Raw genomic sequence first — 20000 nt, 5'->3', positions numbered from 1 at the left:
AAGCTTGAAGGGGAGGGGGGGGGGGGAGGGGCACAAGAGGGGAGAGGGGGTAGGGCTAGCGGCCAAGGGGAAGGAAAAGGCGCCGCTGAGCTTTCCCTTCGGCCGCCATTTGTCTTGGGAAGTAGCTGGCCCTTTTTCCTCTCTCTTCGCTTCTGTTATTTTGGGGATGAATTGCTGCCTCAGCCCATTCGTTCTTTCGCTCTCGCAAACTATCCTTTCTCTTCTTCTTCTTCTTCTTTTTCTTTCTCTTCTTATTCTTCTTCTTCTTTTTCTTTCTCTTCTTCTTTTTCTTCCTCCTCTTCTTTTTTCTTGTTCTTCTTCTTCCTCCTCCTCTTCTTCTTCGTCTTCTTCTTCTTCGTCTTCCTCCTCTTCCTCTTCTTCTTCTTCTCACCCTCCAATTCTTCTTATTCTTATTCTCTCTTTCTCTCCACCTTTACATACACAATCATAAACACACGTACACAAAGCCTAAATATAGAGATTTGGCACAAGCACACAAACATATCTACGTATCTATCTCTATCTATATCTACATCTCTCTAACTGTCCACATGCTCCACGTCCCTCTTTCACTCCTCCTTTCTCCCACCCTCCTATTCCTTCTTCCTTCTTTTCCTTCATCTTCCTCAATTTCCACCTAACCTCCAAATCTGCCCCTTCACACCGCTTACCACCTCGCCCCCCTGGGACCCCCTCCCCCTCGTTTTATGGGATCTCTCAAGATGAAACTGAATATATGTCAGTCCGCTTTTGCCTGCAGGCAGTGTGTGCCTTCGTCTTCGAGTCTGTCTCTGTTTCTGTCTCCTCTTTTTTCCCTTCTTTCTTTTCTTCTTTCTCTCTCTCTCTCTCTCTCTCTCTCTCTCTCTCTCTCTTTCTCTCTCACTTGCTCGCTCTAGCTCTCTCCCTCTCTCTCTCTCTCTCTCTCTCTCTCTCTCTCTCTCACTTGCTCGCTCTAGCTCTCTCTCTCTCTCTCTCCCTCTCTCCCTCTCCCTCCCCCCTCTCCCTCTCCCTCTCCCTCCCTCTCCCCCTCACCCTCCCTCTCACTCCCTCTCTCCTTCTCTCTCTCTCTCTCTCTCTCTCTCTCTATATATATATATATATATATATATATATATATATATATATATATATATTTATCTATTTATTCTCGGTGGGGAAGATCACTAACCTGAGAAATCCTACTTTTGACAGCTTCAATTTCTTTCCCGATGTAATCTTCAGAACTAATTGATTAATATTCACATCCCCCCCCCGCCCGCTCCCCCCTCTATAAAGAAGGCTTAAAACAATGGGAATGAAAAGAAAATATTCTTAGAGGCTTAAAAGTTAGTGATTTTCCCCCTATTTTCTTTTCTTTCAGAAGTTTCTCAAGACTTAGACGAATGTTTTCTAAAAATATATATTTCTTTTAAATCCGCTGTTAAGGAAAATTGGAGTCCGGAACAGAGAGAGAGAGAGAGAGAGAGAGAGAGAGAGAGAGAGAGAGAGAGAGAGAGAGAGAGAGAGAGAGAGAGAGAGAGAGAGAGAGAGAGAGAGAGAGAGAGAGAGAGAGAGAGAGAGAGAGAGAGAGAGAGAGAGAGAGAGAGAGAGAGAGAGAAGAATAGTCACACGATCTCTATTTTACATAATTTCTGAACATGTAAAAAAAAAAGAAAAAAGAAGAAAAAATGGTCTTTAAGGACTTCCACCTAAAAGTCTTTCATCACATTAATGGTCTACTTTTTTGCTCATTGCTAACCTCATTAACACCTTCGTAATTACACCCAGAAATAGTCTGGTGGAAACACATCTCCCTCCCTGCCACCCTAGTTATTTTCTCCGTCTTCGCTCTTCTTTTCCCCTCGCTTCCTTTTCACCCTCCCTTCCCCTTCTTTCCCTTTCCCTCTCTTCTTCTTCTCTTCGTCCCCTCCCCATTTCCTAACTCATTTCCCTTCTTATCTTTTTCTTCCTGCATTCTGTCTTCTCTTCCCTTAGCTCTATCCCTTAATCTTTCCCCTTACTCATTCCTCCTCTCCCATCCCCCCCCATTCATTTCCTCCTCTCCTCATCCTTCATTCCTTCTCACCTCCTTATCTCCGCCTCTCTCTTCTTCTTCTCCTCCCTTATTCGCACCTACCTCCAATTCCCCTAACCCCTCCCCCTCCATATTTTCTCCCCCTCCCTATTTCCCTTATCCTCCTCTATCCCAATCCCATCTCTCTCCCTCCTCCCCATTCTTACTTTCCGTTCCTCTTCCCATTCTTCCTCCTCCCTCCCTCTTCCCCATTCTTCCTCTCGACCCCCCCCTCCCTCCCCCCACGAGACCATTCCTTCTTCCCTCTTCCCCATTCTTCCTCTCCCCTCCTCTCGATCCCCCCTCCCTTCCTCCCCCCCACGAGACCCTACAGAGGCCGCTGGGTGTATCAGGTGTGATGCACAGCCCCACAATGCAAGCTGCAATTGCAACCTGTGCCGTGAATCTTGCCTCTGCCTTTGATGTGTTGTGTGGAAGGCTGTATGTTAATTAAAGTCCCCTCCATCAGGGTTTCTGTCGTCGCGGAACACATCTCTAGCGCATGCACCTATTCTTATGACCATATTCTTCTTACCGCAATTCTTGATTCTCCTCCTGGGGGTCCGAAGACTTAAGGGGAAAAGCCAGAGATACAGAAAAAAAAAAATATAATATAGAAGATAATTCCGCAGAAAGATGACATAAAGATCTCTCGAATCAAACAGTCATCTTAGAAAAGTTTGATCAAACAGCCTAAATCCCGCAGACGTAAACAGACACTATACTTCGCCGAAAAGAAACGTCATAGTGACCTTTTTTTTACTTTTCCTGCTGGCTCTGCTCGGGCCGAAGCTAATTATGAACAAAACTGAATTTCGTTCCCAAGTCGCACGCGTTGTAAATGTTGTATGTGCAGTATCTGTTGTCCGTGCTGTAAATAATGATATTGTATACGGTTTATTTTCGTTGTTTGTTTTCCTTTCCTCTTTCTGCTGTTCTGCCCTGGATTCCTTTACTTTACATATCATTATAAACGATTATCTATTGAAGTGATACATTCTATAAATAAAGATAGCAAAATCATGTTGATCAGCAACCGGTATCTTTATCAAAATCTAGAAAATGACAATTAACAATATATTCCCTCCCCAACACACACACACACACACACACACACACACACACACACACACACACACACACACACACACACACACGCACACACACACACACGCACACACACACACACATATACCCGCACACACAGGTTAGAGTTAGAAATTCCTGAGAAAACGTCAAGGAAGATCTCTCTCTCTCTCTCTCTCTCTCTCTCGGACCTGTCATTCCGCCTCGCTCCTTCCACTCAATCAACTCCTCATTCAACCCACAAGCGCGCCTTCCCCTCTGGTTGCCTCCCCTCACTCTTCCCTCTCTCCCCTTACTCTCCCTCTTAACCCCCCTTTCTTCCCTTCGCCCCCCCCCACTCCGGTTTTACTCCTCTTACTTCCCCGTTTCTTCTCCTCACTCTCCTCTTCCTCCTCTCCCCCTTACTCCTCTCACTCATTCAACCCACAAGCGCCTTCCCCTCTGGTTGCCTCCCCTCTCTCCCTTACTCCCTCTTAACCCCTCTTTCTTCTCTTCGCCCCCCACCCCGGTTTTACTCCTCTTACTTCCCCGTTTCTTCTCCTCACTCTCCTCTTCCTCCTTTCCCCCTTACTCCTCTCACTCTCTCCCTTTCTTCCCTCACCCTCATGCTTACTCCTCTGATTTTCCCCTTACTCTCTCTTCCCTTCCCTTTACCCCATCCTCTTCTCTCCTTTCCCTTATCCTCCTCCCCCTCCTGCTTCTTCCCCTCACTCTCCCCCTTCTTGCGTACTCCTCTTTATCCTGACCCTCACTCTCTTATCTCGTTCTCTGGTTATCTTTCTTTCCCCTTAGTTCATAGTCCTTTCTCTCTCCTTCTCTCCTTTTCTTTTCCTTTCCTTTCTCCTTGGCTTGATCCTCATTGATCAGTCTCCGCCTCTCTCTCTCTCTATCTATCTATCCCTTCCATTTTCTCCTCCCTTCCCTCCCTCTCTCCTCCCTTCCCCTCCCTCATCTCCTCCTTTTCCCTCCTCCTCTCCTCCTTCCCCTCCCTCATCTCCTCCTTCCCCTCCCTCATCTCCTCCTTTCCCTCCTCTCTCTCCTGCTTTTCCTCCCTCCCCCTTCTCCCTAACCCCCGTGCGTCCTGCATGAACAATCCCTTTAAACCCAATTAGGCAATCTCGATTTCATAATTACATCCGCTCTTAATTAATTTATCCTAACGCTCTCTTCCTCACTATCTATCTATCTTTTTCTCTCCACGTTTCTTCGCCGGTGTTCTTCCCCTCCTTCTCTTCTCCTCTCCCCTCCTTCCATCCCTCCCTTCCATTTAAAACATTTCATAACACGTGATCTAATAAGACATTTTGGCGAAACGTTAATGTCAATTTGGGAATTCGCGGATCTTAAATCAGTTACTTCTCACTGTCTCGTAATGGAAGATATTCTTTCTTTCTTTCTTTCTTTCTCTCTCTCTCTCTCTCTCTCTCTCTCTCTCTCTCTCTCTCTCTCTCTCTCTCTCTCTCTCTCTCTCTCTCTCTATCTCACACACACACACACACAAAACCCCCACCCCCCAACAAACACACAACCCCCCTTCCCCCTCAAACACACTTGCACCCCTCCCCCTACACACACATACTCTCTCTACCCCTACGCACGCACATACCCTCCCACCACCCCCACCACCGCCCCCACCCCACCCCCGCCCCCACCCCACCCCCGCCCCCACCCCACCCCCCGCACGCACACAAACTCCCCGTGGACGCAGACATATTTATGGCCACGCGCCGCCTTCCGAGACATGACGTGAGATGTTGCTGAAGATAACCTCCTCGCCCACATATCTTTTCTCTTTCCCTCTTCTCTCTATGTCTCTGTCTCTGTCTCTGTCTCTGTCTCTGTCTCTCTCTCTCTCTCTCTCTCTCTCTCTCTCGTTTTTCCCTTCCTCTCTTTACCTCTTGGTCTCTTCTCGTTTCTCTTTGGTTTATTCTGTTTTCGTTATCATCTCTCTCCTCTCTCTCTCTCTCTCTCTCTCTCTCTCTCTCTCTCTCTCTCTCTCTCTCTCTCTCTCTCTCTCTCTCTCTCTCTTTTCCTCATTTTCATACTTCCATTTTCAAGAAATGAAAACGTAGAGAAGAAAAAAAGAAGAGAGGAGAAGAGATGAAAAGGGAAGAGGAAATGAAGCGCAGATGATGAGAGAAAAGAAGAAGGAAAAAACGAAAGAAACAAGATGAAAAAAAGATGAAAATGAAAACAGGAAAAAAAAAGGAAGAGAGACACGGAGAGAAAAGAGAAGAGAAGACACGAGAAGAGAGCGAAATAGACCGAGGGAGAGAGAGAGAATTAAAAAAAAAAAAAAAAAAAAAAAAAAACTCTTGGCACCCTCCTTAGTTCCCATGCGCCGCGTCAAAACCCAAGTGATTTACTAGTTGTTATGTTTCCTAATTCTTGCCTTTATTCGCCTCTTTTTCCTTGTCTCATTTCTTTTCCCTTTTATCCGTTTTCCTCATTTCCTCAGTGCAATCAAGCGTCCTTTCTTTTTTTTCTTTCTAATTCTGATTTTATCATGATCATTTTTACTATCAATTATTAACTTTTCTTCATTATTATCATCATTATTGTTAATCAATGCTGTTATCATTATCACTACTGCTCTCCTTATTCTTTATTTTCATCATGATTATCATTATCATCACTGTTATCATTATTATCATTACTTTCATTATCATTAATATTAACAATGTCATTATCTTATCATTTACATTTTCACTTATCATCACTATCATTATTACCATCATCATCAATATATTTTCTTCCATTTATTTTTTTCATTTCCCTTTTTTATCCATTCCCTTATCCATAACAACAATAAATAAGTAAATAAATAAAATTCAATGAAAAAAAACAAATAAATAATAAATAATTGAATAAATGAAAATAAATCAAGAACAACAAATAAACAAATGAATAAACAAATATGAATTATAAAAAAATAAAATATACATGAACTGATAAAAAAACAAATGAACAGAAAATAATATAAATAGAAATATAAAAACTAATTAATACAAAAACAAAAAATAAATAAATGAATAATAATAATAATAATAATAATAATAATAATAATAATAATAACAATAATAATAAAAATAATAATACCAAAAGAACCCTCCAAATCTCTCCTAAATAAATAAATGAATAATAATAATAATAATAATAATAATAATAATAATAACAAAAGAACCCTCCAAATCTCTCCTTAGCAAACAGCGCCTCATAAGCCCGGCGCAACAACCTTCCGAGACGTGAATCGCCGCCTTATGAAGCCCCGAGGCGGAAGCGGCGGGTCCCAGTCATTCCGTGAGCGAAGCGGACACTTGACGTGACTCAATTAAGTCACTTCGCATCAAATTCCCCTCCCTCCCCCTTCCCCTCCAATCTCGATCTCATTAGGGTGTCCTTCTCTTCCCTCCTCTCCTATCTCCTGCCCCCATCCTCCTTCTTCCTTCCTACCTTCTCCCTCCCCCTCCCTCCTACCTTCTCCCCCCATCCTCCTCCTCCCTACTCCAATCCTCCTACCTCCTACCTCCTCCTCCTCCTCTCACCATCCTCTCCCCTCGTACCTCCTCCCCCCCCCCTCCTCCCCTTCCTTCGAGAACAATGTTCCCGTTTGAGTCGAGTGCGAGACCCTTTCACAGGCGAGAGAAAGGGAGAGGCGCCCGCAGGAAATGGGCGTCGGGAACCGGTGATTTATTTCGTCGGGAATGAGACGAATGAGATGGGTCGACGACTCTTTAGGTTCACGTGCATTCGTTTACACCTACAGTGTATATTTACATACATGTGTAAAAAGACACGCACATAAACACAAGAACGCGCGCGCACACACACATATGTAATGAATAAATAAGTAAATACATACATATATGTATATATGAATATCCGTGTAAATATATACATACATATACTTACTTATACATATATGTACATATATATATATATATATATATGTGTGTGTGTGTGTGTGTGTGTGTGTGTGTGTGTGTGTGTGTGTGTGTGTACGTGCGTGCGTGCGTGCGTGCGTGCGTGCATACACACATAAATATAAACATGAAAAAAACAAGCCTACTCTTCCAAGTCATGAGACACCCCCCACCCCCCACCCCCAACTTCTCCGAAACGAAGGGAAATCCCCAAGTCCAACGTCTAAACACAGAAGCAAAATTTCGCAAAGAGATGCATCACGAGTTCACTTAAAAAAAAAAAAAAAAAAAAAAAAAAATCATGACGAAGGTGCTTTTCAGGTAACTGCGCGTTCCTCTCACTCCCTCCTCATTCTTTTTTTTTCATTTCTTCTTCTTTGTCATCCTCACTATCTCTGTCTCTCATTACTTCTCTCTAATCTCATCGCCTGGTTTGATACGAGCGTTCTTCATAAGCAAAACAACTCGGTTAAAGGAACACGTGAAGAGAATGAACTAATAAAGCAGTCAAATATATGAGAAAACCCAAGACCCGCTTTGGATAGACACACATAGGAGGAGGAGGAGGATAAGAAGAAGAAGAAGAACACGCGTAGTTTCGGGGGAGATAGGAAAATAGTATAAATAAAGAATGGGAAAGAATAGGACGAGAATATGAAAGGAAAAGAGGATTAGAGAAGAGATGACGAGAGGAAAGAGAAATGAAGATCACACACAAGTAAAGTGCGAAGGGAAGAGGAAAAAATAGAGAAAAAAATCAGAAAACAAAATAAAATACCAGAAGAAAAGAAGAGAAGAGAGAGAGAGAAAAAAAAGCAAAGGAACCCGACCACGGAGGAAACCCAGGCACGTATCGTCCCCTCCTCCCCCCCACCCCCCCCCCCCACCCCCCTTTCCCACCCCACCCCACCCGCCGCAATAGGCTACCCAACCGCCGCCGCCGTCACACTGCCCCATAAAACCCCCGCGACATCACAAAAGTTGGGGGCTTCCTCTCGCCCAACATAGGGACATGATGCACTATTTCTAACAGTCGGCGTTCGTGTTTAATGCTCTCTTTAGCCCCTTTTTCCTCTCCTCTGTTTCGCGAATTTATACGGCGGAGGGACAAGTGTTGCAGGAGGACAGGAGGAGGGACGGAGGAAGAAGGTGTTTCTCCTTAAATTCTGCTTTGAGAGAAGGATGGAGGAAGGAATGGCGGGAAGGATGAAGGGGGAGATAAAGAGGAAATAGAAAGAAAGAAGGGAAAGAGAGAGGAGAGGAAAAAAATCTTGAAAGGGGGTTCTCCTTATGTTCTGTCTTGAGGAGATAGAGGAGGAGAGGGGAAAATCGAGAAAATCGAGTGAAAGAACAAAAGAAAAAGAGAAAACCAGCAAAACAAAAGAAAGAAGAGTGAAGAGAAGGAGAGAAGAGAAAGACGGAACAAGGAGGGAAGGAGGGAAGCCGAAGGAGGTAAGAAAGAGCAGCAAGAAAAAGAGGAGAGACAGAAGATACCATTTCGCGAATTTTATGGAGGAAAGTGATGATGTAGACGACAAATGGACACAAAGGACTCACAGTTCCTTGAAGACATCCTACTATGACCCCAAGGAAGTTCAGATGGAGATAGAGGAAATTGTAAAAGAGGAGACGAAGGAGAGCACGAAGGAAAAGCTAAAAGGGAATATGTGAAAGATTAAATAGAAGAGAGGGGAAGAAAGAGGTCAGACAGAACGAGAGAAGAGGTGGAAAGACGAAGTAAAATATGGAAGATAGATAAAGTGAGAGGGAGAGAGGGAGAGAAGGAGAGAAGGAGAGAGGGAGAGAGGGAGAGAGGGAGAGAGGGAGAGAGGGAGAGAGAGAGAGAGAGAGAGAGAGAGAGAGAGAGAGAGAGAGAGAGAGAGAGAGAGCCAGACAGAGAGAGCCAGACAGAGAGAGTCAGACAGAGAGAGACAGAGACAGAGCCAGACTGAGACCCACAATCAAACAGACAGAGACAAATAATAAAAACGAAAGATAAAAAGTAAAAAAGAGAAATTCGGGGCAGGGGAAAATTTCTCCCCGCCACACACGACCCTCCCCAGCGCCAACATCGGACGAAGACACCAACTACACCGCTTGATACAGAAGAGAAGCCCATGTCACTCTGCTACGACCCGGAAGAACAAAAACATACGATGCCGCTCAATTAAAGCTAACAATTAGCATAACGTTGACTAATTATCCATCCCATGCAGCTGTCCAATTAATTAACATGTCAATTAATACAGTGTATCGACTATCTGCGTATTTGCACATTTTTGAGGCATGTGATTCCTCCCTTACCCTGTGCTCTCTCTCTCTCTCTCTCTCTCTCTCTCTCTCTCTCTCTCTCTCTCTCTCTCTCTCTCTCTCTCTCTCTCTCTCTCTCTCTCTGGACGAAAATAGAAGGGTAACAAGCAGGAAGGGGATAGGAAGAAGAAAAATGATAATGATCTGGAGGAGGAAGAGGAAGAAGAGAAAAGATGGCAGTGGAGGAGAAGGAGGAGGAGGAGGGGAAGAAGGAGGAGGAGGAGGAGGAGGAGGAGGAGGAGGAGGAGGAGGAGGAGGAGGAGGAGGAGGAGAAGAAGAAGAAGAAGCAAAAGAAGAAGAAGAAGAAGAAGAAGAACGAGGAGTGATTCTGGGAGAAGGGGAAATGACTGAGGTTGGACAAGAAAGTTAAGGGAATGACAAGAAGAAAATAGAGAAGAGGGGAGGGGCGACGACCGAAGCATAAAGTGAGGAGAAAAAAAAACAGTGATAAGAAGAACAGAGAGAGGAGAAAGAAGTACCGGCTCGGTTTAGGCTCAAGGAGTCTTCAGAAACCCCTGATCGACGCCTCAACGTGACCCGTTACAGAGGCACAGCGACCTTCTTCGACATGAGAAATAGGCCTACGTGCTATGTATGGGCGGGCGAGGGAAGCCGAGTGTAATTGAATATGAGCGAGAAAGAAAAAAGAATGAGAGAGAGAGAGAGGGATGGAGGAGGAAGAGGATTGAAATAAAGGACATGGATATATAGAAGGGAGGAATGGAACAGGAAAAGAAAGGAGGTAGCAAATCAATTAAAACAAAAGAAGTCGATAAAAAGTTTTTTTTCCGTTACGACGGTTTTCATATACGCCAAAAACTGTAGCTACTCGACAAATTACTCATATACAATCTCATTTTCGGTACAAAGATACCTATTAGGTCGAGATTACCAACATAAGCTTCAATTAGCTATTAACTTGTGATTAAACGTATCATAATGATCACCTATAATCAATGTGATGGAAAGAATTTTGTTAGTCATTTTCTGATTAAACCGTCGACCGTTTTCAAATTTCTTTGTGATGTTTAATATTCCCGCATTAAAGAGAAAACGTGTGCACATCAGCTAAATAGTTAATCAATATACGCGCGCGTGTATGTGTGTGTGTGTGTGTGTGTGTGTGTGTGTGTGTGTGTGTGTGTGTGTGTGTGTGTGTGTGTGTGTGTGTGTGTGTGTGTGTGTGTGTGTGTGTGTGTGTGTGTGTGTGTGTGTGTGTGTGTGTGTGTGTGTGTGTGTGTGTGTGTGTGTGTGAGTGAGTGAGTGAGTGAGTGAGTGAGTGAGTGAGTGAGTGAGTGAGTGAGTGAGTGAGTGAGTGAGTGAGTGAGTGAGTGAGTGAGTGAGTTAGTATGTATGTATGTGTCAGTTCAGGAAATTAACCTAAATATCCTAACAGGTAAGTATGCCCATGTAAAAGGAAAGAGGAAAATATATATTAAACAAACGTCTCGAACGACCACATTCCACATACCTTCCGCGGCATCTCAGTCACTAAGTCGTATCATCTTCCACGTTATGACTTCGGATCCTCACTCCTCATCTCTCACCTCCCCTCTCCTCCTCTCCCCTCCCCTCTCCTCCTTCCTCTTCTAAGTATCTGGGCTGTTGACTCTCCCGCAGAACAAACACGCCTGGCTGGTATTAAGCCCGCCATAGCTTTGTTTACATTTCGCCCAAGTAGGTTATGTTCACCGTGTAGCCGGGTCGCTCTCCCTCCCTCCTCTCCCACCCCCTCCCCTTCGCTTTATTCTCACAGCAAATTAAAATACGAAAGAAAAAAAAAGAGAGAGAAAAAAAAACGAGATGGAAGATGGTGTTGCCGTAAATTACAAACAACCTCTTTCTGGTTGTGAAGAGTGGCCGAGTGTGGTGACATGGAGGCGCGCGGTTCGACACCACTCTCTCACCATCACTACGCCTCCTCCAACACCACACTCCCACCAACACCACACCACATCGATAGCAACGTTACGGTTTATCTCGCATGCGTTAGAGCCGTTACAAAAAAAAAATCGTTGACGGGTTTTATGGTTTACACAACGAAAGGACATCTGCCGTTGCCTCACGTCACGCAGGCACAGTAACTGCAAACCGCTTTTATATGACATGCAAAAAAGGGGAAAAAAAGATAAATAAAAGAATGCAGAGTGAGAGCATCTGTCTTTTGGCATCTCGATCCACGTGACGCCACAAACCGACGCAGATGGATAAAATGGACCGTAAATTATTATCCTCTCGACAGATAGAACCGATTCAAAATCTCCGAGCCGCAAGACCTACATCTCAATACTTGCGGTTAACACACACACACACACACACACACACACACACACACACACACACACACACACACACACACACACACACATACACACACAAAAATAATAATAATAATAATAATATAATAATAATAATAATAATAATAATAAAAATAAATAAAAAATAGGCCTACCATACAGCAGATAAATTAATCGATTAATAATCAAAGTACATCAATTAATAGCCAGACAAATAAATAATAGTTTGTTGTCTGTCTGTTCCACCTCTCTTGCAGCAGGAGGGAATCTGGCCTCGGAGACTGTGTGTGTGTGTGTGTGTGTGTGTGTGTGTGTGTGTGTGTGTGTGTGTGTGTGTGTGTGTGTGTGTGTGTGTGTGTGTGTGTGTGTGTGTGTGTGTGTGTGTGTGTGTGTGTGTGTGTGTGTGTAAGAATGTGAGTGTGTGTGTGTGTGTGTGTATTGATGTTTGAGTTCTGTTAGATTTTTATGACTGAGATCTGTCACACACAGACACCCACCCACCCACAACACACACACCCACAACACAAACACACACACACACACACACAAACACCCACCCACCCACAACACAAACACACACACACACACGCACACACACACACACACACACACACACACACACACACACACACCAAACGTTTCCTGTGGCCCGGAACATGTGAATGGGAATACATCCTCGTATACCGTGAGCCAAACCCTCATCCAATTACATAATTATCGCTCTTATCATTCACAGCATGATATAACGGTAAAAAATGTAAATATAATCTAGAGATGTGCTCTATCACTGTTCCTTTTACCCTTCTCTCTGTTCTCTTGCTCTTCTCTCCTCTTCCTGGTTCTGGCTTTCCCTCTATCTCTGTCTGTCTGTCTGTCTGTCTCCTTTTCTTCAATTTCTCCTATCACTTTTTACCTCCTTATTTTCTATCTCTCTTTACTCTCTCTTTCTCTCTCTCTCTCTCTCTCTCTCTCTCTCTCTCTCTCTCTCTCTCTCTCTCTCTCTCTCTCTCTCTCTCCCTTTTCTCTTCTTCCTCTTACTACTCCTTTCTCTCATTCTTTCCTTCGCCCCTCTCTTCTTCGCCCATCCATTCCCTCTCTTCTTCCAATACCCTTTGATCCTTTTCTTCACTCTTTTTCTTTCCTCCCTCCCTTCCTTCCTATCTTATTCTTTTATTCTCCTTTCCATTCCTAATTCCCCCTCATACCTTCCCCTCCCTCCCAGTTCCCTGGCATTGACCTTGTTACCATGTCAATTTTTTTTTTTTTTTTACACAACCGGATATCATGTTTGCTGATGAATGAACAACCCCCCTCCCCCTCTTCCATCATCGTCCTCCCTACATTATCAATCATTCGCAACCCTTCCCCCCCCCTTCCCCAAACCCTAACCCTTCCCCACCTTACCTTTTCCCCCAATCCCTGCCTACCACATAACCTAGACTCTCCTTCCCCTGTATTCTAATCTAAATATATATTTTTCTACCCTAATCTACCTCCATACTAATCTAAATATAATTTTTTCTACCCTAATCTACCTCCATACTAATCTAAATATATATTTTTCTACCCTAATCTACCTCCATACTAATCTAAATATATATTTTTCTACCCTAATCTACCTCCATACTAATCTAAATATATATTTTTCTAACCTGATCTACCTCCATACGAATCTAAATATATATTTTTCTAACCTAATCTACCTCCATACTAATCTAAATATATATTTTTCTACCCTAATCTACCTCCATACTAATCTAAATATATATTTTTATACACTAATCTACCTCCATACTAATCTAAATATATATTTTTCTACCCTAATCTACCTCCATACTAATCTAAATATATATTTTCTACCCTAATCTACCTCCATATTAATCTAAATATATATTTTTCTACCCTAATCTACCGCCATACTAATCTAAATATATATTTTTCTACACTAATCTACCTCCACACTCAACACTGAAGCCAACCACGACCCTCTCCTCACCCTTACAAAAACAATAACAGTAACAACAAATAAAACCTAAAAAAAGCAAGACAAACCCCAACTTTATCCTCCAAGATCAACAACAACAACAAAGAAAAAGTCGCTTGTTGACGCAAAGAACCGGTGAGTTGCACGAGGGAGCTGACACCCTCCTCCCTCCCCCTCCCCCCCTCCCTCGTCCTTCCCCCACCCCCCTCTCCTTCCCACCTCCTCCCCCTCCTTTCCCCCTCCTTCCTTCCTCCCTCCTCTCCTTCCCCCTCCTTCCCCACCCCCTCTCCTCCTCCTCCTTCCCCACCCTCCTCTCCTCCTCTCCTTCCTCCCTCCTCCCTTCTTCGCCTCTCCTTCCTCCTTCCTTCCCTCCTCACTTCCCCCTCCTTCCCCACTCCTCTCCTCCCCCCTTTCTCCTCCCTTCTTCCCTCCTTCCCCCTTCCCCTCCCTCACTTCCTCCTCCTCCCCACTCCCTCCCTCCCCCACCCCCCGATAAACGTGTAAACAAAGAACTGTGACCGATAGCGAATCCCCCGGCCGAGGAAACGGGGTGAGAAAAGCAAACAAGACTCGTAAACAAACGTGGAAACTTGACGAGTCGAAGATAAGGAGATGCGGAATAAGGAAGAGAGAGAGAGAGGGAGGAAAAGGGGGAGGGAGAGAAGGAGAGGGAGGGGGTGGGGGGGGGGAGGGAGGGGGAGAGGGAGAGAGAGGGGGAGGGGGAGAGAGAGGGAAAGGGGGAGAGGGAGAGAGAGGGAAAGGGAGAGAGAGGGAAAGGTAGAGAGAGGGAAAGGGAGAGAGGGAGAGAGAGAGAGAGAGAGAGAGAGAGAGAGAGAGAGAGAGAGAGAGAGAGAGAGAGAGAGAGAGAGAGAGAGAGAGAGAGAGAGAGAGAGGGAGAGAGGGGGAGAGAGAGAGGGAGGGAGAGAGAGAGAGAGAGAGAGAGAGAGAGAGAGAGAGAGAGAGAGAGAGAGAGAGAGAGAGAGAGAGAGAGAGAGAGAGAGAGAGAGAGAAAGAAAGAGAGAAAAAAATTGACCTACACCTGGAACTCAAAGCACAAACAATAAACAATAAATACGCAAGTCAGTTGAGACCAAAGAGAGAGAAATAAAAAGAGTGACTGCTCTTTACTTCATTAAGGAGAAGTCTAATTTATAACAAAGTTCCAGAACAAAAAATGAATTTCACGTATTTTGGTGCAACCTGGATCAAACAAACAAACGTAAATTATCTTTATCCTGTAATGAAATCCATTTAATATGTGGATCGCATCCCTTTCATTCGTCACGCCTTAATCTATTTTCCAAATTCCTGTCGACTTAAAGCAAAAAGAATGAAAAATAAAAAAATAAAAAAAAATTGATGTAATGAAGAAAAAAAAAGTTTAAAAGATAAAAGTCGAAAAGTAGCATAAAAGCTTAAAAAACCCTTTTATCGGCCGAACATTACAAACATCACTAATAAAAAAAATCTAAGCCAGGAAGATCCAACTCAAAAACACACTCACAATACAAATATATAAATAAAACACAAGTTACCAGCAGAGACAAGAAAATCCAAATATCCATTAGGATAAAAAGGAGTCTACAGAATTACTAATGAAATTTGTAACAGCAAAATAATTTCTCTCTGAGGGCAAAACGATCTATAATACACAAAACTCAAAACTTCATACCTCCCCAGTAACAAAAAAGAAAAGAAAAGAAAAGAAAAAAAATTGCTCCTACTTCTCAGACACCAAACGCAATGTTATGATCCAATTCGATTAAAAAAACAGTAAAAATACTATGAAAAGGTTATTGTCTCCTTTATCTGTTCCTAATTGGTTGCTGGGAACATCACCGCTTCCGTTCTTTATTACAGTCATCGTAGCAGATCGTTTCTTGTGCTATTGAAAGCGTGTTCTTTTATTCATTATTGTCATTTTCGCGTGACGTCACGATTTCGCAAAGTTGCCAATTCGTGATTCCCGACAAGAGTCTGGGAAACTTATTAAACATCCTGTGTAGATAATTTGAAGTATCATAATTGGTGTAAATAATAACTCAACCCGGAGAAGAAAAGACAATATTCACTTAAATCTACCAAAACAAGAAACTAACAGAAAACGAAGACTGAGGAGACAAGTTGAGAGCGGGAAAAAAGAAAAAGAAAACGCGTGAAAATCCCCGCGAAAAAAAAAAAAAAAAAAAAACACGAAGCCCATTGGCGCCTTACCTTGACGTTGAACTTGATGCCATGGCTGAAGGCTTCCTCCGGGTGTAAGGGAATCCTCGAATCATAGTCATCGTTCGTCACCAAGTTGTACTGTTTCTTGCTGGGCATCCGCATCTTCCCGCGCATCTGGCAACGCGCCTCACTCCAAGCGAACGCGCGCACAAATAATTTATATGCACACGATATAGACTACACACGCGCGAACGCACTTTTTAGTATAAATATTTCCTTCTTATCTGATGCTGCCCATTGGGTGGATTTTGAGGAGAGGGGAGACGGGGGAAGAGAATAAGAGAGAGAGAAAAAAGATGGGAAATGACCCGTGACGGCTACAGGTTGGCGCTGCTACAACAAAAGCCGTAGGAGGGGGGAGGGGAGGAGGAGGAGGGGAGAGTAAGAGGAACAGGAGGGGTAGAGGGGGGAGGGGAGGGTCAATGGGGGGCTGGGCTAGTTGGATCACTTTTGAAATTTCCTTTCCTTTCTTTTCCTCTATCTTTTCTTTTCTTTTTTTCCTTTCTCTTCACACGATGAGTTCACTTGTTTTCATTTTTTTATTATTTCTCTCTTTGGTGATGAGATCGATCACAGGAGGACACGAATCTTCTCCTGGTCCTGCGATGATTCAGCATTAATGCATCCTTTTTTATAAATATATATTCTGTAAAGAGAAAAAGAGAAATGAAAAAAGAGATTAGTAGAATAAAAAAAAAAGGTAAACTCAATACACTTTAACCCAAAACACGAAATTATTTTAGGCCAACTGCAAAGGGGTCTCTGCGCGAATTTTAAAACCCAGTCAATAAATATCTTAAAACTGAACGAAAGGGTTGAAAAAAAATATGAAGAAGGGGAGAGAGGAGAGGAAGATAGATAAATACAGAAAAGTGAAAGAGGGCGATAGAAGGGGAATGGAAGATAATTAAAATGGATAAGAAATGGAGGGAATAACGAGGGTAGGATAAAACAATGGAGAGTACGAAGATATAAAATGAGAGAGACAGGGGAAGGAGAAGGAAATGGGGGAGTAAGGGGTCGAGTGAGGTGCGACGAGGAGGAGGAGGAGGAGGAGGAGGAGGAGGAGGAGGAGGAGGAGGAAGAGGAAAAGGAAGATATGAAGGACAAGAAAGAGGAGGAAGAGGAGGAGGAGGAGGAGTAGGAGACGAAGCAAGGGAAGGGAGAGGGGAGGAGGAGGAGAAGAAAAAGAGGTGTGGAGAAAGATAAAAAAAGGAAAAGAAGAACAAAAAAAAAAAAAAAGGAAAAGGAAGAAGAAAAGGGAAGTACAGATGGCCAGCGGGAATGCGGAGAAGAGGACAAGAAGGAAATAAAAAAAAAGAACTCTAGCATAAGAATGATGAATGGGAAGGCCCTGGGAATGCAAAGAAGGGGGCAAGGGGGAAGAAGAGGAAAAGTGAATAATAGATGAGAAACGAGGACGAGGCAAAAAATGAATAAAGTCGAGATGGTGGATAATGGCAGGGAATGCAATAGGGAAGGGGGGGAGGGAGGAGTATGAGAAAGAAAAAGAGGAAGAGGAGAGCCAGAGGGAATGCAAGGAGAAGGAGAGAAGAGGAGGAGGAGGAGGAGATGGAAGAGTAGGAGGAGAAAGAAGAATAAGAATAAGATGAGGAAGAGGAGGAGGATTAGAAGGAAGAGAAAGAGGAGGAAGAAGAAGAAGAAGAAGAAGAAGAAGAAGAAGAAGAAAGAAGACGAAGAGGGAAGCAGATGAAGAAGAAGAAGAAGAAGAAGAAGAAAAAGAAAAAAAACGAAAAAGAAAAAGAAGAAAAAGAAAGAAAGAAGGAAGAAGAAAGAGAAAGAGGAGGAGAGTGCAAAGAGCAGGGAACGCGCCGGTGCGTCCCCGCCTCCAGCGAAGCGTGGGTAAATGCAAGTCACACTCCAAGCCCTCCGTCCCTCCCTCCCTCCCTCCCTCCGTTCGTCCGTCCCTCCCTCCCTCCGTCCCTCCGTCCCTCCCTCCGTTCGTCCGTCCCTCCCTCCCTCCGTTCGTCCGTCCCTCCCTCCCTCCCTCCGTTCGTCCCTCCGTCCCTCCCTCCCTCCGTTCGTCCCTCCGTCCCTCCCTCCCTCCCTCCGTTCGTCCCTCCGTCCCTCCCTCCCTCCCTCCGTTCGTCCCTCCGTCCCTCCCTCCGTCCCTCCCTCCCTCCCTCCCTCCGTTCGTCCGTCCCTCCCTCCCTCCGTCCCTCCGTCCCTCTGTCGCCACCGATGGCTCGAGAGAGAGAATCGGATGCCACAAGAAGAGGTGTTGAATCCATGACACTCGCCTATCTATGACACTCTGTGACACTCGCCTATCTATGACACTCTATGACACTCGCCTATTTATGACACTCTATGACACTATGACACTCGCCTATCTATGACACTATGACACTCGCCTATCTATGACACTATGACACTCGCCTATCTATGACACTATGACACTCGCCTATCTATGACACTCGCCTATTTATGACACTCGCCTATCCATGACACTATGACACTCGCCTATCTATGACACTATGACACTCGCCTATCTATGACACTCTATGACACTCGCTTATACTTTCCCCGCGCGAGGGAGGGAAGGAGGGAAGGAGGACACAGCGAGAGAGAGAGATTCACAGGCGAGGAAATGCAACTTAAAAAAAAGAGCGAACACACACATAAAAAAGAGGATAATAATAATTAAAAAAAAGCGTCTTATTTGTGAGAATGACTTCGCGTCGAGAAGGCTTTTCGTCCGTCTTGCCTTTGTGATGTTCACAGCAATGCGTTCAAGCAATGGTCACGTGATTTTTGTCTTTTTTTTCTTTCTTTCTTTTTTTTTTTTTGGCTCCGACTTCTTTCTTTCTTTCTTTTCTTTTCTTTTCGTTCTTTTCTTAGCTCCGACTTCCTCCATTCAAGCGTTCTGAAGTCAGATTTTCTTCCCACAAGACAATCTCTCGGTATATGTATATATATATATATATATATATATATATATAATCTTTCGTATTGCTATTTAAGGTATTACAACCAAAAGGAATTCCTCCGTTGAACAAAAATAATAATAATGAAACGTCAAAAAATATGTCAAACAACTGCCAACATTCTCCATAACCACACACAAAAATAACTAAAATAACAACCCACAACTCTCTGCAACACCCCCCCTCCCTTTCCCCCACCCCCGACATTCATCACCAACCCACAACCATAAATAAAGCCATTTCCCCAGAACCCTCTTTGGGGGGGGGGGGGGGGGGAGCCCAAAATACGACCCATTACAAAAAAAAAAAAAAAAAAAAAAAAAAAAAAAAGCACGCCCACCCACGCCCTCCATCCAAGGCCCCAAAATAATAACCTTACACACTCCCCACACCCTAATAAAATGCATATCAAACGACCTCTTTTTCCCTCCCAGGCTACACCAGGCACACCACTACCTGTCCCTTCACTAGGTGTGTGAAATCCTGAATGGGCGTCTGTATGAACTTTAACATGATACGGTACACAGGGGAAAGAATTGGCGTGGAGAGGTATGCACGTAAGTACACGTAGTAACACGAATGGTAAGAAAATCCTCTATAAGTATGATACACATATACATACATACACATAGGAGTACACTCATGAAAACGTACACATAATGCTCCATCCCTACGCATACACACACGCCATGGTTCATACAAACATACACACACACTCTATCTCTCTCTTTCACACACACACACACACACACACACACACACACACACACACACACACACACACACACACACACACACACACACACACACACACACACACACACCGTCCCTAACCACATACATGCACACGCGCACGTGACCACAACCGTCGTGGGAGGCTGGTTCCATTTCGACAACTAAACGGCAGATAATTTAACCAATTTTCTATAGCATTATCCCATGCTCCAACAACTCGGTTTGATGCTATGGGCGTGATGGTGGAGACGGAAGTGTATGGGATATTGAGGGAGAAGAAGAGGACAAGGAGAGTGAGTTTTGGTGGTGGTGGTGGTGGTGGTGGTGGTGGTGGTGGTGGTGGTGGTGGTGGTGGAGGTGGAGGTGGAGGTAGAGGTGGTGGTGGTGGAGGTAGAGGGGTAAGTGGTAGTGGTGGGGGTGGAGGTAGAGGGGTAAGTG

At 44.1% G+C, this 20000-nt stretch overlaps 1 protein-coding gene across 2 annotated transcripts in view; it reads right to left on the bottom strand.

Moving 5' to 3' along the window:
* Window positions 1–20000, bottom strand: part of LOC113827142 (carboxyl-terminal PDZ ligand of neuronal nitric oxide synthase protein-like) — a 373830-nt gene that overhangs the window by 336755 nt on the left and 17075 nt on the right. For both annotated transcript variants that reach the window (XM_070129932.1, XM_070129933.1), the window contains exon 2: window positions 15868–16525. In XM_070129932.1, the coding sequence (XP_069986033.1) occupies window positions 15868–15993 (126 nt within the window). In that variant the 5' untranslated portion in view covers window positions 15994–16525. The remainder of the gene's footprint in view (window positions 1–15867; window positions 16526–20000) is intronic.

The sequence above is a fragment of the Penaeus vannamei genome, chromosome 14 (genome assembly GCF_042767895.1).
Source record: "Penaeus vannamei isolate JL-2024 chromosome 14, ASM4276789v1, whole genome shotgun sequence".
Lineage (NCBI taxonomy): Eukaryota > Metazoa > Arthropoda > Malacostraca > Decapoda > Penaeidae > Penaeus > Penaeus vannamei.
This window is presented reverse-complemented; position numbering and strand designations above follow the sequence as displayed.